We start from the raw sequence: 23953 nt of genomic DNA, 5'->3' as shown, positions 1-23953 counted from the left end.
ATACAATTATTTTTTAGTTTTAGTTTTTTTGTAATAGTTATGTAATATTTTTGTGTGCAATAAAGTATTTCTATCTATCTATCTATCTATAGTTTGCATGAGACTGCAAGACATTAATAATAATTATTATTTAGTACAGCAGGCTGCAGGAGACATACAAAAATTGTGACGTTGTGGTAACACATGCACAAGCATCTAATACAAAGTGGACTGTGTGTTTAAGGATTTAATTTAATTATTTTGATTTATGTATATTCGTATTAGGTACCTAGTTACTACCAAACTAACTACCTACCTTCTTATCAAATTTTCAAAAGTTTTATTAATAGTTATTTATTTATAGTATTAGTCTTTGCAAACCCGATGAAATAAGCTGTAGGTTACATACAAGATAACACGTTTTTACTAACTGGCTTTCTTGTAAGTCTGTTTGTTTGCCTGTTCGATACAAATATTGCAATATTACCTATTCAAAACTAATTTTCCAAATAGGTTGGAACTGCAACATTAACTTTGCTTTTTGTTTTAACTTTTAACATACGCTCAAATTCGCTTTGTCTGGCCGCACAATATGGCCGTAATGCGTACCTATATTCTTATCACAATAAATTATATTGGATAAATTACGAATTCCCAATCCTTTATTTATAAACGTCATGATATCATCACTTAGCCAGCTTTTGTTAAATCCGCCTTGAATTTACACTGTTAGTGTTAACCACTGTAGCACACTGTAGTCTGTAACTTGGAATAAGGTAGGTTATCATTTTATTAGAATTACATTTTATTTAAAACAGTAGAGCTTAATGCTTATATTGGATTAGTACTTAGATTTAAAGGTTTCTTATTTTAAATTGACATAATAATAATAAATAATTGTGCAAAAATAATATGACATAAATAATTTTAATATTTAGTAAAAAAATAATGAAGGAACTTGAAAAAGATTTTTTTAATCAAGTAGGTACCTATACCTACCTAGGTACGGTCTATTTAAGTATACTTTTTATTCTCTTTAAGTGAGTAGTTATATAGTTATTTCTATTCCTAACATTTTTTTATTACCGAATAAACTATTATTTTTAAATTTAGGCGCGAAGTAGGTACCTACCCTTTGAATTCTAAGTTTTCTCAATACCAACGGGATGCCCCGCCATTACGCTTGTCAGTCATCAGTACTGAACACTCGTTTGTGGCCAAGTAATATCGCGTGATCTGGTACATATTTATCATCATCATCATCAACAACCCATCACTACCAACTACCCAGCACGGGTCTCTTCTCAGAATGAAAAGAGTTTTGGCCATTATTCTACCATGCTGCCCAAGTGCGGGTTGGCATACCTTTTTTAAGAGCATTATGAAGAACTCTCAAGCATGCAGGTTTCCTCACGATGTTTTCCTTCACCATTAAAACAAGTGGTATTCACCTAGTTGTTTAAAACACCTTGTAACTCCAAAAAAGATAGAGGGTGTTCGGGATGGAAACCCTGACCTCCCGAATAGGAGGCCAACGACTTGACCACTAACATGCATATCACGCAAGCTGAATTTAGAATCTCCTTTTTTTTAAGTCACTTCAAAATGGTGTGGAACTGGGATTTGATCTTCGCAATGGTGGTGCCCTCTGTCGGTGGCTGGGCGGGCGCGCTGAGCATGCGGGGTGAGGTGTCGTCACCAGACGGCAAGGCGTGGTACGAGCAGCTGCGCAAGCCCAGCTGGACGCCGCCCAACTGGCTGTTCGCGCCTACCTGGATCGTGCTCTACACCGCCATGGGTTACGCTTCGTACCTGATATACAATGACTGTGGGGGGTTCACAGGTAAGCTAGGTTACAGCCACGCACCGCACAGCGCTAGCCTGAAGCCTCACATGGTGGCGCCCCCTCTAGCGGCAGCTAGGCGAGCGTGCTAAACATTGGGTTTGCTGGTAATTAAGTTGACACCCTTATCTTTAAAGGGCAAGTATGCATGGATCAAGTTGAAATTGCCACTCAGTTTGAGTATGTTGCGCATATTCTGCGGCCTAGACATACGGGTCACCGCCACCCCACCGTGAGGCTGTAGATGGCCACTACAGCGTCTCCAGAAGGGATGGTGAGTGAGAAGCTCCACGGAACAAGCAATTCGTTGCTGTGGTTGAAACAAAAAAGAGCTCGCTGCGCTCACGTTGGTTTTTATTGCCATCTATTGTTCATATTTTAAACCATTCCATTCTGTTCCCAGGCAGCTATATGTGCATGACATAGGAAAATTGTAGACAGCAAAAAGTTTCGAATGTAGAGAGACATTTTTGGGGTTTTAAAGATATTGTTCTTATTTTTTTATTTGCAGATGAAGGTACCTTCCCTCTGGGACTGTACATAGCTCAGCTGCTGCTGAATTGGCTCTGGACACCGGTTTTCTTCAAATTGCATCAGATGGGCTGGGTAAGACTTAATTGCTGGAAATAGCGAAGCGAGGGTAGCGTAATAAAATTATGACTGCAAACTTTGAATGACACACTAAACGAGCACGTATACGCGTGTAGTACTTATTTGTAATACACATGAACCTTTTAGGGGTCATCTTGGACACACACGTGGTGGAACCACGTGGATTTAAGTATTCAAATATCCCGTGGGAAAGCCTATGTAACTCTCCAGGTATTTAACTATATCCATGTAAAAATCACATTGATCCGTTGCTCCATGGTAGCGTGATTAAAAGACAAACTAAAATACTTTCGCATTTATAATTTTACTTTTTAAAATTTATAATTTTAACAATTTTTGTAAGTATGTTTATGTTAAATTGTACTCGTAGTTTAATTAGTGTAATTGGCTTTATGGCCGTTCTAATTAAATAATAAGTATGAGGGCGGTCACTACGGGACCCTACTTTATGTGTGTTCTGACATGCATTTGATCAGTATGTTGTGACTTTGTATATGAGTAGGTGACCTTACTGCGACTTGTGCGATTGCTTTATTTACATACGCGATAACGTATGTAGGTACCTACACGTAGTTATAAAGTTCATTACCCTTTTCTGTATTTTTATCTAATTCGCAAATAGGTATTCGTTGTAACTAAATACTATTTAAGTACCTATCCATACTTAACATTGGTTACTGCTTGGTTTTCACTGCCCATCTGTTTAAACGATTTTCAAGAAATTTGTATCCCGGGGAAGGACTTCTTTCAGTCCCGGAAAATCAATGAGTTCCCACGGGATTTTTAAAAAACTTAAACCCACATGGATGGTTGTGAATGTCATCAACTTGGTAGGTAGTAGGTACCTACATATATTACGCGACAGGTTGAGATGACAATCCAAACAAGCACGTCACCCGCGCTCGCCCGCACTGGGTTAGCGTGGGGGCTTTGCGGGGCGTTCCCTCCCCGATTTCCATCTCGACTTGTCGCGTATTATCAATAATTTGCATTCTGAAGATGGACAAAGACTAGGTACCTTGAATCCGGAAATTCAGAGTTCCCTCTACATTTTTAAAAACCGAAGTCATTGGCGTCATTTAGAATGTATACAAAGTTAATGAGTATTATTATCTTAATTAACCTTATGCCCTTGTATTGCTTTCGGAATCATTGTACCCACTTAAATAATTACTTAGTTTTACTTGCATAAACATGATAACAAATCATTAACCTACATAGATAAACAAAAATAATTATGTACCTACACAATGATGACTTTAGAAATAGGCTATAGCAAAGTTTAAATACCTACCTTAGTTATAGACACGAAATAAATAAGAAGTTATAGGGTTCTGACCTTCTGGGGCTAAAATTATTTAAAGGCACATCCACATCTGCGTACGCGTACGAACCGTGCACGCAACGCGAATCATAAGAACATAAGTGGACGTGTCCACGATTGGTTTGCGAGCGGTTCGCGTGCATTTATACAAGTCACGACGTGGACAAGTTCGTGAGTTTTTGGAAGTAAATATAAACTACAAACATACTGCGTGTTCGCGACATGGACGTGCGCGCAGAGCCAGTGACACGTTCATAGGTGTTCGACGCGCGTTGTAGGCATGGTTTGTGCGTGCGCTCAGGTGTGGATGTAACCTTAATACCTACCAAGGAGCGCGGGATTATATTTTTTGAAAGGAGCCGTCATGGAGTCGGCAAAATGTTTTTTAATTTTAACTTATTAACGAGGTTTCCGGGCAGCGTTCGAGAAAATTTTCATAGATGGCGCTGAATACTACCACCACTAAAGATGAAAGATAATACCTAGATCTATGCTTTAAATTTTTAAATTTACATCGGGTGCAAAATTAATACTTCTATTATCTCGTAGTTTACAGATTTTGTGGGGAAGAAACGTAAGGAAAATTATTGCAGTGCACGCTAGCTCTTACTCTTCATCTATGTCATTGATTGACACGACCTAAACATTAAAGCATAGATCATCATATAGATATAGGTATTATTTTTCATCTTTAGTGGTGGTAGTATTCAGCGCCATCTATGAAAATTTTCTCGAACGTTGCCTGAAAAAGTCCTCACTTTAATTTAATCATAATCTATGGCACACTTACCACTTGGATAAAGATGGCAGCCTGAAACTGAAAACAGCTAATCTGATTGGCGCCATGTTCGACGGAAGTGACATAAAAAAAGAACGTTACTGTTCGGGACAAAATCTGAGCACCACAGAGTACTTTTCACATACGGGCTAATTTGCAAATTATTATTTTTCCAGGCCTTCTTCCACATGTGTGTGCTGGACGGCGTGGCGATGGCGTGCGTGGCGAGCTTTTTGCTCGTCAACAAGCTCGCCGCGCTGTGCCTGGTGCCCTACCTCGGCTGGCTCGCCTTCGCGACCTGCCTCAACTACGCCTGCTGGCAGATGAACAGGGCGGACGACCAGGAACCCATAAAACAATAGAAGCTAATTTTGTTTACGTAAACGTTTACATTCTATCCACATGAATTCATATAAATGACAGGTACAAAAATCTCAGTGGGCGTTAACCATTTTGAGTCTCCAACTAATCACAATCATTTTTTCAATAACCATTCGATATTTAATTCAAAAACATAATACGTTTCGTTTGTGATTAGTTGGTGTCTCAAAATGGTTAACGCCCACTGATATTTTTGCCTCTGTCATTTGTATTTTCCGTGGATATAATATAACTATTGCAAGAACTTCTTTGACAATCTCGATTTCAAGCTCGCTTCGCTCGCGTTTGTGTTTCAAAAACCGAATACGATTAAGAATCTTATGTAAACAAAAAACTTAAGATGTGACAAAGCTTAGAGCTAACTTAGCAGTTATAATGGGGCTGATTCTCTTGTACACACTCTCAACTAAATTAACAGGTCTAAATCTAGTCCCATCCTTTTCCGCAAGCAATATTATGAAAGGGCAAGATTATAGCAATAGATTTAGGTGTGACATTTTATTTTAGTATAGAGATTGTGTACAACGGAATTAGCCACACTGTCTTACTTTTTGCTAATTTCTACTACTAATTACTTTATAAGTTTACAAAGTATCAGTATCGTATACCCTATCCCTGGATAGAAGTTAATATAGCGCTCTCTATGTTAAATCTTGGTGGGCGCTAAAGTGCTAAACCATTTTGAGACACCAACCAATCGCAAACGAAACTGTTTTTTAAATGAATTGCGAATATTTATCGAAAACATGTTTGTGATTGGTTGGTGTCTCAAAATGGTTAACACCAGTTTATTTTGTTTACACAATAGAATTACATTTGTTTAGGTTAATGGATCATCAATATGTTTACCAAAGTATAAAGCATTTATTTTATCTTAGAAAATACGCTGCAGAAAATAATGTACGTCGAACTTTAGAAAGAGATTTGTGGAGCATTATTTCTGTCGCTGAAATCGACAAAACGTCACATAGGTATGAAAAACAGAGACAACGCTCTACAAAGCCGAGATCTCATTCTAAAGGTCGATGTCCATTATTTTTTGCCACGTACTGTACCTACTTACTTTTAAGTCAAAAACAACGAAAAATATAAGTAGGTAGGTCAATTTTATGTTAATTTGTAACAATTGTACGATAAGTAGGTAGTTTATAGCATTGATCTTTTAAAGGGTTTATAGTCAGACCAGAAATATAAAAACTTGCTCTGGGGGTGCCTCTAGAATATGGTCTATGGTCTTGTATAGTGCGACAAGACTATCTTGGCGCGTGGCGAAAATCGGAACTAACGTTGCAGTCAAGTGTCAAGAACAAGGGTTCTTGTTTGAATATTCTGAGCCTTTGTTCTCCAACAGCGCCCCCCTGTCAATGTCATTCAAGTACCAAGAGATCCTTGTCGCACTGTAAATTAGTTCCACGGGCAATCTGCAATATGGCGAGGTATTTTATTTTTCTGGCCAGGCTTTGAATTGATATTAGTAAAGTCCAACGCATACCTGCATAACGCAACCTGGGGTTATTCAAGGGGCAGACCAACAAATTCCTGAAAAGCAATGCATTGGCAGTTGGTGGTGTGTATTGTTTGTTTTTCCTGCTTCTTTAGTAGTGGCCCCCCCACTACTAAAGAAGCAAGAAAAGGAGGACCCTGTGCCATATCGCATGCTGAACGTTGTACTATACTGATTTCTTTGTTTAGGTGGACTATAACGTATTAAGATTTAGGCTCCTTGTTATTATTAAGGACTTCATTTATTTTCGTATACCCGAATTACATTATTAAGGACTTCCGCAAAGGAACGTCGGTTTCTATCCAACATTAATTTTAGTTATATTTTTATAAAAAAAGATAGATCCTTTCCGCTCCACTCCTCGTCTGCAGGTGTGCGTTGCGCTTTAATGGTAGAAACAAAACATTTTTTACTTTTTTAAACAATATAATCATTAATGCATTGTAGTATACAATAATATTTACATTAAAACGAACATTAAAAAGTTGATATTTACTATCATTTGCCGCGTTTAAGTTTGTTCAACTCCCCCTGTTGTATGGACGCGTCCTTATATATCTGTTTCACCTTCTCTTTCCTTACGTTGTCGCTGGAAAGAGACAAAAATATTATTAGAACTTTCTACTCACTAAAGACAATGGATTCAAAACATGGTCGCTAACTAAATACAGTACCTACGCGGCCGAAAGAAATGTACATTGACCTTTAGGAGATAGCAGATTTGTAGAGCGTTGAGATCGACGAAACGTCATATAGGTATGAGTGACAGAGACAACGCTCTACAAAGCCGAAATGTCATTCTAAAGGCCGATGTACATTACTTTCGGCCGTGTACGGTAAAATACTACATGAGCCTCATAAGAAAGCTCAGAGTCACTCAGCGGGCGATGGAGAGAGCTATGTGCGGAGTTTCTCTACGTGATCAATGAGGAAATGAGGAGATCCGTAGGAGAACTAGAGTAACCGACATAGCTTAACGGGTTGAGAAGCTGAAGTGGCAATGGGCAGGGCACATAGTTCGTACAACCGATAGACGTTGGGGACCCAAGGCGCTGGAATGGCGACCTCGCACCGGAAGACGCAGCGTTGGAAGACCCTCCACTAGGTGGACGGACATCAGATGAGTCGCAGGGAGCCGCTGGATAGCGCGTCCGTGGCGTGTAGAAGTCCTTACAATAGACATACGTCGCGAGCGGACGTCTATCGGTTGACAGTGAGGACAGTTGTTGTTGGCACTTGCGTGAAAGATTATAAAAAAAAAAAAAAATCCTGATGTCCCACAATAGCTTACCTCTGGATCTTCTGTCGTATCTTGACCGAGGCGATGTAGGCCTTATCTCTTCTGATCTCTCTCAGAGCTCCCTTCATCTCCCTCTTATATCTGCCCTTCAGTCGAGCTCTGTCGGCATTCTCTCGAGACATGTTAGAACTCTTGCTACCTGTGAATCTGTGAGGAAATATACAGAATTATTCAAAACTAGCTTATGCGAGTATCTGTGTTCCTTGATATGGATAAAAAACTTATACTCACACATCCTGAATATCTGGTTCATACAATCTTAGAGCTTTCGGCCTGACTTTCTCTCTCGCCATTTGCGTGTACGTCATCACCTCTAACGTCTGTTTCATATACTGCAATACCTCCAAAACCTTCCCGCGGACTTTACTCGGGTATAAGTCCAAATCAACCCTACCCAATAACTGTATATGAGGCTCAAAAATGGCTGACAAGGCTTCTAAATCATTATACTTATCAAAAAACTCCTTTAACATCAATGTAGAAGTTAATAAGCAACGAATTTTGTAAGAATCGTCAATTTCTGTTAACAGCAAATCTTTTCCCGCCATTTTTTCTTCAACCGCCATCTTTGAACAGTCGTGTTCTAAATTCAAAATTTTGACGTCTTTATGCAAACGAAATGGCGGGACCACTTGAACGGGATTCAAAACGGACGTGTTAGCACACAGATAAAAAATCCCGCGTAAAAAATTTAAAGCTTCTGGCACATATCTTTTAGATAAAACAATGTATTCTAAAATAAGACTAACAATAAAGAATCCCCTAGAAATCGAATACGCATCTCTGAATCTAGACAAACTTAGAATTTCACTCATAAAAATTAAAGATGGCGTCGTGACCGGATGTCTAAAATCAGAAGTGGGATACAAAATGGAAACTAATTTGAAAAACACTAACGTATCTAAATCTGGCACTTTTTTGGGTTTACGTTTGAATTGATCGTGTTTTTCCTTTAATAATTCGACTAGAAACTTTTTAGTTGAAACTTTATTTAAGTGTATTAGATCGTAAAAGTATGGGACTATTTTATTTAATACTAGAAACGATTTTATTATGTCGGATTCAGTTTTTAGATTTGAGAATAGATCGTGGGCGTATTGCAATAGGTGTGCGTATAATCGACTTAAATGTTCTTTATTGGATTCGCCTAAACTTGGGTCGTAGCTTTTTATTAGTTTTTCTAATGCTGCCGATTGTTGGGCAGGAGTTTTGCCAGTCAATAATTCCTGAAAATGAAAAAAAAAATTTAATTTAAAACATTACTAAAATAATCAAATCAAATGGTTTATTCAAAATAGGTAATAAATTACACCTTTTCATAGTCGGTTGTTACAATGTAAGATGACTAGCGTATGCTCGCGACTTCGTCCGCGTGGACTACACAAATTTCAAACCCCTATTTCATACCCTTAGGGGTTGAATTTTCAAAAATCCTTTCTTAGCGGATGCCTACGTCATAATAGCCATGTCAAAATTCAGCCCGATCCGTCCAGTAGTTTGAGCTGTGCGTTGATAGATCAGTCAGTCAGTCAGTCACCTTTTCCTTTTATATATTTAGATGTAGTGGTGATAATTTTTACGAGAACACAAAAACTAAAGCTTCGAGGGTTCCAAACGCGCCCAGGTCTGAGAAGACCCCACAACAAACTCAGCCTCAACTCAGCAATAAAACCATAAAAATTATATTTAACTTTAGAAATAAATTAAAGTCAAAAAAAGTATTTTAAAATCATAGGTTTCTTAGACAGTTTTAGAAAACACATTTTAGAAAAAAATTACCACCAAAGTTACCAAAAGTAAAGTAAACCAACCTACCTTCAAATTATCTCCTTCAGCAGATTTAAAGTCAAAGAAAGCTCCAATCCTTTCACTACAATCCTCTAACTCATCATTCGATTCATCTGTCTCTTTCAGATCTTTGAATTGATCTATATCGCTATCTCCTTCTTCCGAACTTTGCGAATCATTTTCATCATCCATTGAACCCTTTTTATCATTTTTTGGCGTTGCTTTCTCATTTTTACGACATTGGCCGTCATTTTCTGACATTTTAACATCATTTTTTGGAGGAAAGTAATCAGGATAAAGTAATTTCGATTTATTTTTGCCACTTTGCACTTCTATTTCTATCGTATTATCATCATTTTTGGGGGGGAAATAATCGGGATACAAAAGTTTCGATTTCTTTTTGTCACTATCTATTTGTGTTTCTATTTTTGACGTTACATCATCACTTTTGGAATTAAAATATTCAGGATCAAGTAATTTAGGTTTCTTTTGATCACTACTTATTTGTTTTTTATTAAAATCTTCAAATTCCGCTTCTGAAATAGAATCGCTTTCTTCATCCGATTCAGACTGTTTTCGTTTTAAATTACCTTTTTTGTGTGGTGTAACCTTTTTAGAATTATCATTTATCGATGGATTTCTAGTCTCAGTTATTGTAACTGGAATTTTATCATTTGCTTTTGTATTATCTTTCGACTTCACGTTCTGTTTTGTATCACTTTCATTATCAGATGTTTCACTGTCTGATTCTTTACTAAGTTTATTTTCAACGATATTGATTTTAAGTCCTTTATTCGAAATTTCATCACTTTCGTCACTATTAGAGCTGTCTTCATGATTATCTTTAGGGTTAGTTTGAATTTTATTATAAGAATCTTTACTTTTCTTCTCATTAACTTTAGTTTTTGAATCATTTTTCGATATTTCGTCATTTTCATCACCAGAACTTCCATCATCACTTCCTTCTTGATCAAGTTCACCTTTCTTACTAGATTCTTCATCATCATCAGAATTGTCATCATTTTCTTGATCACCATCTTCATCATCGCTTTCATCACCAGATTCAGTTCCAGCTTCATCACCAGAACTATCAGATACGCCGTCTTCAAATTTCTTTTTTGCGTTTGGTACTAAAAACGAAAAGCAATAAAAAAACATGTAATAGATACACAAAATATTGTAGGATGTGATATTTTGCTTCACTCGTGTTAATTTTCTGAAAATCTTTCAGTGAATGTTATAGAGAGAACCTGTACACAAAATCTCAATAGATCCAGTAATATGAGCTGTATAATATGTTGATATATCAATCTCTCAGTTTTTCTTTTTATACAACAGAATTTATTACAAGAGATTCTGATTTTGCTATTTGAAGTAAGAAATTGATAAAATTTTAATATAATTTATGTATACCTGAGAAATCCTTGAGGATATGTTCAGGCACTAAGGGTTTGCCATCTTTGTCATACGCTAGCATGAAGTCTTGAGTGTTATCCAGTTCAAAATTATCGTCCAAGTCATCTGCAGACCTAGAAAAATTAAAAAATATATTGTTTCAATTCAAAGTACATACCTATGTATACTTTCTTGGGTGCAACCAGAACGCTAGGAAAAACTTAGCGATATTGTTATACTACCTAAACACAATCCAATACCAATAACCATTTGCCTCATTTTGTAGTTTTAGTGATTTAGTATATATCAAACCCGCAATGTATAGCGTGCAAAACTCGGGTCGACGCCCCGCCTACGACGCGGCATTGACTATGAGTGGCCTACTTACGCAAGGTTCATTTACCTCTAGCGTCAGTCAGATGTTTATTTGCAATATATCGTAAACTTTTACAAAATTCTACGATTTTTTTATATACTTTTTCGCGTTTTTTTTTGTGGTATCATATCAGTAATCATCAGTACTATCACCTGTCTTCGTTTTTGCAAGCGTTCTGGTTACACCCTGTATGTATATAAGAATTAATTTATGTGCGTCTGTTTGTTACCTATGTGTTTCGCATAATATTATCATTCATCCGATTGAGTTAAGACTTTGTACAGTTCTTTTTATCCATATTAATATTGTGAATGCGAATATGTGTCTGTCTGTCTGTCTGCTAGCTTTTCACGGCCCAACGGTTTAACCGGTTTTGATAAAATTTGGTACAGAGGTAGCTTACATCCCGGGGAAGGACATAGGCTACTTTTTATCCTGGAAGATTTTTAAAACCCTAAATCAACGCGGACGAAGCCGCGGCATCATCTAGTAGCTTATAACTAGGGACAAGATATGAAATACCTATGTTTTGAAGTAGGTGCTTTGGGCATAGCAAGTTCTTCCTCTGAAAACATCCTCTGCTGTCTCTGTCTCTCCAAGTCTTCTATCTTCTTCCGTTCTTCTTCTTCTTGCTTCTCCTTGCTTTTGAGGCCATCTGAAGGCTACAATTATGACGAAAATTTCATAAAAAGCTAGTAAGTGAGATTTTGCTTGTAAACTAATGATTTTAGCATTTTTTTGCGGTTTAACGACATAATTATTCGTTATTTACATTATAATAATATTATTTTGCTTGAAATTTTTTCCATTCCCGAGCTTTTTATCATTAAAACTAGCTTATGCTCGCGACTTCGTCCGCATGGACTACACAAATTTCAAACCCTTTATTTCACCCCCTTAAGGGTTGAATTTTCAAAAATCCTTTCTTAGCGGATGCCTACATCATAATAGCTATTTGCATGCCAAATTTCAGCCCGATCCATCTAGTAGTTTGAGCTGTGCGTTGATAGATCAGTCAGTCAGTCAGTCAGTCAGTCATTCAGTTAGTCACCTTTTCCGTTTATATATTTAAGAAGAAGATAACCCTTTACATTATAGTAGGATTTTTCAATAAGTTTACGTTTTATTTTACGTTCATGCAATCATAGTGGGAACAAAAGTACTCTACCGTCCCGCGTTTCTCGAATCTCAACTCCCTCATCATCTTATCATAGTCCTGTCCCTTTTCCTCTTTACTCAACAACTTATCTATCAACGACTCTTCCTTCTCTTTCTGACACTTGAACACAACTGGTTGTAAATCCTTCCATTCGGAATCCAACTTCTCAGTTAAATCTAACGTATGTTCTTTCTCTTTCTGTTTCTCTGCTTTTCTCTTCTTAGATTCGGCTATGAGTTGTTCTATCAAGTCTTTGTGGGATTTCGCGCCGTCTTTTGACTCAGATTTTGATAAGACTCCGCCGCCGAAATGTCCTTCTGATACGAAATCATCTAAAACAAGCAAAGAATAAAATAGCGAACTGAAACCGAAAGGTCGCCGGTTCAAATCCCACCCATTGCACTATTGTCGTACCTACTCCTAGCACAAGCTTTACGCTTAATTGGAGGGGAAAGGGGAATATTAATCCGCAACTTGGCTAATATTCTTTAAAAAAAAATAGTGGAGGTATGTTTTTATAATTGTAACTAACTTATACTCAGATAAGGCTAGCTTTAAGTTTTATTGTATTAAAAAAAAAAAAAAAAAAAAAAAAAAAAAAAAAAAAAAAAAAAAACTTATACTCATGAGTTTGTCCACATGGGCTACACAAATTTCAAATTCCTATTTTACCCTGGAGGGGTTTAATTTTTAAAAATCTTTTTTTAGTGGATGTCTACATCATAATAGCTATCTGCATGTCGAATTTCAGCTCGATACCTCCAGTAGTTTGAGCTGTGCGTTGATAGATCAGTCAGTCAGTCATCAAGTCAGTAAATCAATATTAAAAATCATAGGAAAACAATAGCTGATATCAGAATAATTAATATTAAGTAGTTTTAAATAAATGTAATATTAATAATATTAAAATAATAATAGTAATTTTATGCATGGTAGCCTATGGCCAAAACCCTTCTCACTCTGAGAGGAGACCCATGCTCTGCAGTGAGCCGGCGATGGGATGACCATGATGATGAATTTAAAAAAATACTTGTACATACTTCCTAGACCACCAAATCTCTTCTCTTCACCTTCATCATCAGATGACCTGGGATCATCAAACTTCTCTATTTGTTCTAAGGTTTGGCCTCTGTGAAATAAAAGGAACTGAATAATAATAATCATTGAGTTTCTTAAGCTCAGATATTAGAAAATTAGACAATAGTGGCTGGATGAGAAAGGCCACTATTGTCTAATTTTGGAGAATTTATTGTCTAAAAGGAGAGGACCGGGCGTGGTGGCGCTCTTTAGGAAAGGCCTATGTCCAACAGTGGACATTAACAGGCTTATGTAGAAGGCCACGTTTTATCCCAGAAAATCAAACAGCTTCCACAGGACTTAAAAACCTTATCCACGCGAATGAAGTCACTGGCATCAGCTAATCACCCTTATTATAAATGCGAAAGTGTGTTTGTTTGTTGGTTTGTCCTTCAATCACGTCGCAACAGGGCAACGGATCGACGTGATTATTTGCATGGGTATAGTCAGTGGCGTGCAGGTCATAGAGGCATAAATGCACTGCTTACCCCAGTTGTAATAGCTCAATGCATATTTTTCATTATGACCTGCCAGTGAACAGACTCCTAGTGCCTACCCTGCCTTCAAACCCTGTGCACGCCACTGGGTATAGTTTAAGACCTGAAGAGTGACATAGGCTACTTTTTATCCCTAAAAATCAATGAGTTCCCACGGGACTTTTAAAAAACCTAAATCCACTCGGGAATCCAAGTCGCTTGCATCACCTAGTGACTTAATAAATACCTGTGAGTCAATATCTCATCATCAGCAAGGTTGTATATACTCTTCTTGCCGTGCTGCTTGGCTCTCTCTGCAGCGAACCTGGCCACCATGCGGTCCTCAGTGGATATCTGGTTGTTCTTCTCACCAATGCGACGGTCAATGAATGAGTTGGTTTTGTTCATTACTTTCATTTCCGTACCGAGGGTTTCTTTACGCTGATAACAAATAGTTAAAAATACATTGGTGATACAGTAAGCGACAGATAATAATGTACGTCAACCTTTATAAAGAGATAGTGGTTTTGTAAAGCATTGTCTCTGTCATTGAGACTGACAAAACGTCACATAGGTATGAGTGACGGAGACAACACTCTACAAAGCCGAAATTTCATTCTAAAGGTTGATGTACATTATTTTCTGCAGCATACTGTACACTATTGGTTAAGATTTTGGTCTCCTATTCAGGGAATCTGGGGACTGAACCAGGGCATGCGCCTCAGACTTTATGAATTTAAGTAATTAATCACTTGCTTTAATGGTGAAGCAAAACATTACGAGGAATCCTGTGTGTCTGAAAGTCCTCCATAATGTTCTCAAAGGTCTGTGAAGTCTGCCATTCTGTACTAAATCAAAAAGGGGTTGAATTTTCAAAAATCCTTTCTTAGCGGATGCCTATGTCATAATATCTATCTGCATCCGATCCGTCCAGTAGTTTGAGCTGTGCGTTGATAGATTAGTCAGTCAGTCAGTCAGTTACCTTTTCCTTTTATATATTTAAATTGCTCTAACAATAACTTACCTTTTGTATAGCCTTCGCACGCGAAACACCAGGCAATCCTCTATCATGTTTAGATTTTTTGCCTAAAACTTTAAGTTTTTCCCTATTTATATGAACCTCGAAAGGGTTTAATGTTTTCTTACTCGCGTTAGCTTTTTTCTTATTCTGAACTTTATCAGCCATTCCAGCGTTCCTCTTATTTTTAACTTTAGCCATTTTTTGTAGTAAAATTCGTACAGAAAATTGAAAATAGTTTCACTTTTTAGGTTATTTTCTTCGTCAACAAAATACAAATAAGATTCACATGGCTTTGACAATCTTTTAGATGACAATGTTGTCAATGTCATTTGTCATTTTCTACATGGATGCTTTGAACGCGTTCAATATAAAATTACCGATACAATAAAGAATAGTACACACTCTTGAACTGTCACACAGTCTTTATTAAAATTAAAATTGTATAGTGTATTTCAAAATTACATTATTACCAACAGTCCTTGAAGTTCCCTGATACTGGCAAAGTGCATTGTATTGTGCAGTCTACTGAAGATCACAATACTGGACGGCCTCCTGTTGGCAAGTGTGGCCGTATTTTGTACTTACAGCAAAAACAAATAGATGTATACAGAAACAATCATGGTAGGTTTTTAGTCGTTTTTATGTAAAATTTAATTTAAGTTTCATTGGTAATTAACTAACTCTTCATTGTATTCTATAAAAGGTCGAGAAAGCTTTTTTACTTTGAATTTCACTAGAATACTAAAATAAGTGGAAACTTGTCGCGAAAACTTGTTGACGGAATAGGCTACTTGACACTTTTTTTAAGTTGGTCTTAAATGGTTAATATTTGTCCTATTATATCAAAAAAATTAACACTATATTTTTTTGCGCCCTAAAAACCGTAAAACTTTAATTTAAAAATATTTTTTTCTTAGACAGGTAAAAACACTGTCGGCCATGTTTGGCCGATAGATTATCTGTGCTCTGACGTCATGCATTTGTAAACAACAGCATAACCTCCCAAAGTTTAATAAACATGACTTCTATACTAGTTTACATGAAAAATATAGTAATTATCGTTATTGTATCATCCAAGAATGTAAAAAACGCATCGATAAAGACCACAGGAAAGTTGTGAATTAGAGTGCCCAGTGAAATAAATATACGTAACACGCAAAGACTTGCTTAAAGGGATCCTATATGACTAACGACTTCAACCCAAATTTATTTTTGCAAAGATCACTTTGTTGTAAGTCTTACTTAATAACTTATTCAATTTATAACGAGAAAACGATATTTTTTTACGTTTACTATGAGTTTTTAGAAATATATAAAAACTAGCTTATGCTCGTGACTTCGCCCGCGTGGACTTCATAAATTTCAAACCTCCATTTAACCCACTCAGGGGTGGAATTTCAAAAAATCCTTTCCTAGTGGATACCTTCTCTTTACCTACAAAGAACACACCCACCAAATTCATGTATCTAGGACCAGCTGTTTAGATGTTTAGGCTGTGCGTTGATATATAAGTTAGTCAGGACTCTAAATTTTATATATATGGATACTACGTTAGTCCCCGCGTGACATAGGGATGACATTTCTTTGTTTACATATTTGCACTTTGTCACATCATGGCTGACAGCGTTTTCTGCGTTTCAAATAAAAATAAAAATTGTATTTTTTAAAATTGGATTTATATATCCATCCTGCGTTTTTAATAATTGTTATTGATATATTTCGTTGTCTTAAGCAAAATACTATAATAAATAATCATTTATTGGACGAAATTAGATATGAGTCAAGTAGCCTATTGTTCCAGAAGTTTGTTGCAGAAACTTGCTAACGAAACTTGTTGCAGAAACTTATCAACAAAACTTGTTGCTGAAACTTGTTGCTGAAACTTGTTGTTGAAACTTGTTGCGGAAACTTTTGTACTGAGATCTTGGACAGTTTTACTTTGCGCATCAGTTTATTTTTCGTTTTCTTATTACCTGCCCTTATCAACATATTGCAAGCACTCTGAATGTCGTAGTAGGAACACTTGTACTTCTCGTAGCCAATCTTGGCTCTGTAGTGGTCCTGGAGACGAAACTCATTGACAAAAACTTTTTAATGAAACTTGTTGTTAAAACTTGTTGACGAAACTTGTTGCAGAAACTTATTGCCGAAACTTTTGCCACAGTGCTGCAAAATTAGTACTTACCTCACTTCAGCACTACATCATCATCATCAACCGTAAGACGTCAACCGCTGTAAATATTAAATATAGTATAGATACAAGATAGTCTCTTGTAGATTCATTACCATAATATGTTTTCAATTCTCATATCGACATATTACTATCAAGATTCAAAAATAGTTTAAAAAGGTTAAACCTTTTAGACTACTTTAAAATCTTGAAATCTCGCGCTTTATAAATTACAATAAATATTTTTAAAACAATAAATTAATAAATTAATAATTAATAGTTACGATGTTTCATTTTGACTATCAGTATCAGAGGAATTAGAAGTAGGTAGTGCACTCCAACTACTTGCATAAATGATTCTACTTATGTGCATTATAGACTTTGAAACCAACCATAATGTACGCTCGCCTTTACCAAGATTACAAAATAATCAATGAACGCAGCCTTAATTAATTCAGTTCTCGATTCCTATTGGTGGATCAAACAGCACCGAACATAGCCGAAGTGGCTTTCGGCTAATTTCGTTTAGACGCCGTGTAGCATCTAGCGCGTAGGTATATTATTGTGTGGCTGTTCTTCCTTGTGTCGCTGACGGAAATCTACTTGTTCCAAGAAAATGGCAGATGTTAGCAAAGAAGACCTCGAAAAGGAAATTGCAAGTAAGTAAATAATTAAACCCTCACGAATATTTACATTTTTACGAACAGTACTTGATTTTTTCCGACGAATTACGCAAAAAATCACCAAAGCATATCTCGCCCGGGGTCACGTAATGGCTACCTATGAATGTTCAAGGGAACTTCGATAAATCAGTATCATTATTGCGAATATCTCTGATAGTATGGAATCATTACGAAAATGTTTCAAGTGATAGTTGTTTATCAATTGTGTGCGGATTTTCTTGGATAGACGCCTTCATTTATAGCGTCCTAATTAGGTCTGCCCACTGGTGGTTTATTTTTATGCGACGCGTTTCTTCCAACATCGATGCTCCACGTATGGCACGCTAAAATGGCTGCCTTCAAAAAATGTTTAAAGCTTCGAAATGACGCGCACCTTTGTTCAGATCATTTATTATTTGAAACATTTTGACGAAAGAAGCTTGGTCGATTTACATTTCGCTAATTTGTGAATGTTTTGTCAATTTATTATTGGACGCCATGTTGCGCACATTCGTTCGGAAACACTTTAGCTTGTATCAGGTCATGGCGCACAATAAACTTTTATTTTCATTGTTCACTCATTTTGTTGTATAAATATACATAAAATTAACCAAATTAAAATAAAAATCAATACAAAAACTCAAATAAATACAGAGAAAGCGGTTTGGTCATAATTAGGTACATTATAATATTTTTTATAAATTGGCAATTATTGGCGGGAAAATAAATTAGTTTACTATAACTACCTACGACCGATAAATCCATAGGCTTAATAAACTAGGATAACTGTCACGTCTTGTCAGTTTTGAAATATAATTAGTCAGGTTTTTGAACTGAAATAACATTTACAATTTTACATTTTCTCAATATTTTTTGTTCTTGTAGTAGGGAGACCATCCGTTTTGATTTCCCAGGACTTTCAAGAATAAAATTAGTTAAGGCGAAATATTTCATTCTTATAAAACAAAATAGCATAGAAAGCCGTGTGCTGCTAAGCAATTTAGCGTTCCGGTACGATACTATACACACAAATTATATAATAATATGTACATACAAATAACATTTTAAAAATGACAATGATATGTATATATAAATTAGAGTGTAAAGCACAAAAATAATCGTAAAGAACATATTGTTTTAGAAATGAAATAGCATAAGATTTTTTTTAGAAAATTTATTTTAATTACAAAAATAAAATATTTTTTTTAGAAAAGTCATTTTAATTACAAAAATGATAAAAAATGTCCCAAACTGCAGTATTTTCCAATTGGTCTAGACTCTAGAGTCTGTACGAATCAGGCTGTTTGGCATGCAGACTATCTATTAAGACGTAGACATCTGCTAAGAAAGGATTTTTGAAAATTCAAGCCTTAAGGAGGAAAAATAGGAGATCTGGGTTTGAAATTTGTACTGTCCGCGCGGACGAAGTCACGGGCATATAAGCTAGTTCTGTATAAATTCTAGACATAGACTAGTATGTATAACATAATATTTGATACATTATCACAATATTTTGTCATCAGAAATCCTCAAGAATGCTAACCTGGCAAAGACCTCTACTAAGAAGGTGATCCAGAAGCTGGAGAAGGTGTTCGACACCGACTTGGCTGATAAGAAGAAGGTCATCGACCAGCTCGTCATGGACTATGTGAACAGCAAGGGCTCTGAGGAAGAGGAAGACGAGGAAGAAGAAGAAGAGGTTCGTATAGAGAATAGTTCTATTGTATTTAAGAAAAGAAAATACATTTGAAGTGAAACTTCTTTAGGAGCAACTTTTTTGGACGGAATCTGAAGTGGCAATATGTGGGGCACATATTTTGAAAAATCGATATGCATTGGGACCCCATGGTGACTTCGCGCCGGACAAGTTCAAAGTTTTTATAATACTCTTTTTATAATTAGCGCGAACTTATTGAAAAGTCCTACCTACAATCTAAAGAAATACTAAAAATGGTAAGAAAGCTTGCGAATGAGTTGCCTAACAGCTTTGATAGCTCCAATAAGTTAAGTGGGTTTGTGAAGTGGTGATAATAAAAGAATACACGGCTGAGTTTGTTGTGGGCTCTTCTCAGATCTGAGCGCGTTTGGAACCCTCGTAGCCTTAGTTATAAGTTTACGTAATTAATTACTATCATTGCTGTCAAAAAGTGTACAATGGTACTCAATTTGAATTAATGATTTGATTTTGAAAGTAGTTAAATTTTATTATTTGAGGTTACATGCAGTAATTTCTTTCCGTTTTGCAGGAAGAAGAGAAGAAGCCAGCCAAGCGCGCCGCGCCTCCCGCCAAGGCTTCCTCTAAGAAGGCCAGGAAAGAGAGTACTGAAGAAGACGAGGAAGACGGCACCAACGAGAGTGAATCGGAGGTATGACTGACATATTCACTAAGTTATTTGACAGTTTTTTACGGCAAAGCCAAGAAAATTTTGTATGATCTTATCAGTGTAGTGTGTAAGATTGTATTTATGTATGTTCCATCATAGTGCTTCAACTATCGAGCCGATTTTGATGAATGATGAATTACATACGTTATTATGGTCTGGGAGACATAGGCTACAATTTATACAAACCAAATTAATATCACAGATGTCATGCAAAAAAAAGTGGGGGTGTCAGAATTTTTTGCTATCATATCAATTATATCAAAAAATTGCGCTACATTTGGATCTGTCAATTGTACAACAGAATTAGCAACATTAAAGACAGTAATTTAGAAATGTCCTTTATAACATTTGTTCAACAAGTTTTTTACAACAAGCAAATTGTTCTTTTCACTTTATATACTTAATTTGTAAATTTAATGAAAACTTAATTTATTTATTTTTAACTGTAGGAGGAAAAGAAAAAGCCAGCGCCAAAGAAAGGTAGAAAGAAGAAGGGATCAGATGATGACGACGACTGGGGAAAGAAGAAGGAGAAGGCCACTAAAGCTAAGAAAGTAAGGCTGGATCTTTTAAAAAAAACAGGCCAAGTGCGAGTCAGACTCGCGCACCGAAGGTTCCTTATTACAGTCTAATTCTTTCGACAATTTGCACGATAAATCAACTATTAAGCATTAAAATAAATAAAAATCTGTTTTAGAATGTACAGGTAAAGCCCTTCCATATGATACCACACTTGGTATAGTTATCTTACTTTGAAAATTGAAAATACTAATATTTTTTTAATGAACACATTAAAATTTTTTTTATGATGTTTTTTTTATGTGTGAATTCACGGTTTTCATTTCATGATTCAAGGTCAACGGGAAGTACCCCATAGGTTCTCTTGACAGACACGACGGACAGACACAAGAAAGTGATCCGATAAGTTACCTTTTTTCCTTTTGAGGTACGGAACCCTAAAAATAGCTCTTTTTTTCTCAGGCTGGTGGGCGCGGCAAAGGCGGCGGCTACACCCGCGCGTACAAACTGTCCCCTCAACTGGCCGACCTTATGGGCGAAGACGAGATGCCTCGCCACGAGGTCGTCAAGCGAGTCTGGGCCCTCATCAAGGAGAAGAACCTCTACGACCCCAACAACAAACAGTTCGCGATATGCGACGACGCTCTCTACAAGGTCATTGGGACGAAACGGTTCCGTACCTTTGGTATGATGAAATATTTGAAAACGCATTTCCTTGACGAGTAAATGTGCTCATTTAATAATAAATAGTCCGTACAAAATGACTTTTTACGCACCATTTTAACTCTATAGGTCAACTGTCATATCAAAAGTAGGGTTCACCTTTAAAGTAAGGTCTAAAATCGTACTTTTGACGTGACAATTGACACATAAAATTAAAATGGCGTCAGAAGTCTCTTATACGCATTACTTGTAAGGCGTAAAATTAAGGTAGTATAAAATTGTATAGTGACCAAAACCTATTTCGGTTTCGACTCACCATTAATGATCCCCTCGATATTGAGAAATACATGGTATAGTTCTTGCATTTCACGAAGGCCACTGACTCGTGCTTGTGTTTAAGTCGTATCGGTATACGTAAGGTACACTAAATATGTGCGTTTGACAGCGCTTGCTCGCGACTGATTGGTCCGACATGCACGCACACTTACGCAATGACCATGTAAACGACGTTACCACAAGTAAAGTTCACTAGCCTTCGGGAATTGCAAGAACTGTAACCGGAACTGAACTTTGATTACATCGTTGAAATTAATGAGATTTTAAAAATATATGGGACAAACGTGATTTAATAAACTTTATTTCCTGCTAAGACCGAGTGCACTTTGGGTGCGTTTTCGTACGAATTTGACTCGTACGAACAATCCCAACCTTCCAAGTACAATGACCGCGCATACTGGGTGTAAGTATCGAGTTATCTGTCTGTTTCGCTCGCACTTACAGATCGTAGGTAAGTGCGAGCGAAACAGACAGATAACTCGACGACTCAGTTTAAAATGCGTCAACTATAGCAGCAATGAGCGCGCTTCCATAGTACTTGAAAAGTCTGAATTGTTCGTGCGTTTTATGTACGTGTTCGCATGAGTAGAATCCGTACGAAAACGCATCTGAAGTCCTGTCGACCTAAGGGCAAATTTTGATCAAGAAGAAATCAAAAATTGACAAATGGATCTAGTAAAAAGTTAGTTTAAAATACGTAAAATTACTAATTCAGAACGTAAGTTGATATTTCGGCCTAGTTTTAGCCGAAACCGATTCTCGGTTAGTCACTATATAATACTAATAATAAAAAATAGGTAACATAGATTTATTCAAAAAGAAATATTGCAAGCCAATTGGTATTAAGTATTTGTCTTTAAATGTAATATATTTGATGACTAAGTATAGACTAAGTTTACCTAAATTTTAATAAAAATATCAATACAATTTTTCTTAAATAAGTCACTTGAAAGTAAGTTATTAGCTAAGACATACATAGTTGGTATGTAAATATATAAAAGAAATCTTCCTAAATAATGATCTCTTTAATAAAATATACAAAAAAATATAAAAGCGGCATTTCTTTTTTAAAATAAAATTAAAAAACTGTTTGGGTAGCTTTTTTAAATTAGTTAGCATTCTTTAGAGGAAAAAACAGAATTTTGACAAACTTTATTTTTTTGCTATAGTTTTTGAAAGAATAATCCTAATTTTTAACATTTCCTATTTCAATAATACTTTTATTATTTAGGTTAAAAAAATAATGTTTGCTGATTTTGACATTTAGTTCTTATAATATAAGTGTACGAATGCGAAAAAATGATTTTTAGATTAGGTACGAATAAGTATCACCCTTTGATTTTTCTAAAAGTAACTTTAAATTAGGTTTTTAAATTAAGTACCTACATAATAAGACTTTATATATAAGATACAAAATACAAGTCTAAAACTCGGACTTCACGACTACAATTTCGTTAATAACCGAAAATATCATATTGTTTGATGTTTTGTCGATCTTAATATTATGTACCTTACCTTCATAAGCCCGAAAGAAACGGTAAACTAACTGCTCTAGGAAGTCTTTGGACAATTATTGTCGAGGTTTTTTATATAAAATAATATAAACTTTAGTTCTAAAAAAGTGTCCCGTGTATTTGTGTATATTAACTTCTATTTTTTTTACGTTTTCACGTATTTATGTTGTTACATATCACTCTATAAAATCTTTTAAGGGTGTTTTTTTACTTTTTTTTCACGCTATCTACACACTATTACTATCATTCTGTCCCCATTACCAAAGGTCAACTGGAAGAAAATACATCTAAGTCTAAGGTACTTTGTACATTCAGCTTTTAACGTGTAATAAAGAGTTAAAAACAAAAATAAAGAATTAACCATAGTTACACTTCGGTTTTTGATCACTGACGTCGCGTAGTCCGAGCTTTATTCATTTATGTATTTTAAATGGAGAAGCATTTCTTGTAATTATGTAATAAGGAGGCTTGTAAATCTAGTGAGCTAGATTATATGGTTGTATGCTAATCCCAGAGGGATATATAGTTTTAAGGTAAATGAAAAATAAGACTTGCAAATTAGAACTGTATTTTTATTTACGAAACACTACCTACTACCTATGTAAAAAATTAATAGTAATATAGAAGAATCCAATCCATCAGCCTGTTTGCGTCTGTGTTTTTTATTCTTTAATGTAATCCTCCTTGTGGTT

At 35.9% G+C, this 23953-nt stretch overlaps 3 protein-coding genes across 4 annotated transcripts; 2 read left to right on the top strand and 1 right to left on the bottom strand.

Annotated features, from left to right (window-relative positions):
- Positions 1 to 94: 94 nt before the first annotated feature.
- LOC117993576 (translocator protein-like) lies at positions 95 to 6902 on the top strand. Of its 2 annotated transcripts, none has more exons than XM_069507013.1 (4): positions 95 to 264; positions 1575 to 1822; positions 2334 to 2428; positions 4713 to 6902. In XM_069507013.1, exons 1-4 carry the CDS (start codon positions 248 to 250, stop codon positions 4896 to 4898), a joined length of 546 nt encoding a protein of 181 aa, XP_069363114.1. In that variant the 5' UTR covers positions 95 to 247; the 3' UTR covers positions 4899 to 6902. The 2 variants fall into 2 exon arrangements, with proteins under 2 accessions (XP_069363114.1, XP_034837275.1); XM_034981384.2 differs by lacking the exon at positions 95 to 264 and adding an exon at positions 579 to 755.
- l(3)07882 (Nucleolar protein 14 homolog l(3)07882) lies at positions 6833 to 15298 on the bottom strand. Its single transcript, XM_069506832.1, has 10 exons — positions 15017 to 15298; positions 14240 to 14433; positions 13480 to 13568; positions 12449 to 12771; positions 11803 to 11942; positions 10923 to 11038; positions 9537 to 10639; positions 7953 to 8947; positions 7713 to 7868; positions 6833 to 7010 (listed from the first exon to the last, which is right to left on the bottom strand). Exons 1-10 carry the CDS (start codon positions 15209 to 15211, stop codon positions 6920 to 6922), a joined length of 3402 nt encoding a protein of 1133 aa, XP_069362933.1. The 5' UTR covers positions 15212 to 15298; the 3' UTR covers positions 6833 to 6919.
- A 2396-nt stretch (positions 15299 to 17694) lies between these two features.
- Positions 17695 to 23825, top strand: Non2 (upstream activation factor subunit spp27 homolog Non2). The gene is made up of 5 exons (XM_034981381.2): positions 17695 to 17842; positions 19369 to 19544; positions 20092 to 20211; positions 20679 to 20783; positions 21211 to 23825. The coding sequence occupies exons 1-5, from the start codon at positions 17800 to 17802 to the stop codon at positions 21472 to 21474; spliced, it is 708 nt and encodes a 235-aa protein (XP_034837272.1). The 5' UTR covers positions 17695 to 17799; the 3' UTR covers positions 21475 to 23825.
- Positions 23826 to 23953: the final 128 nt, after the last annotated feature.

This window comes from Maniola hyperantus, chromosome 24 (assembly GCF_902806685.2).
Source record: "Maniola hyperantus chromosome 24, iAphHyp1.2, whole genome shotgun sequence".
Classification (NCBI taxonomy): Eukaryota; Metazoa; Arthropoda; class Insecta; order Lepidoptera; family Nymphalidae; genus Maniola; species Maniola hyperantus.
The sequence above is the reverse complement of the archived record's forward strand: the minus strand, read 5'-3'. Positions and strand labels throughout refer to the sequence as shown.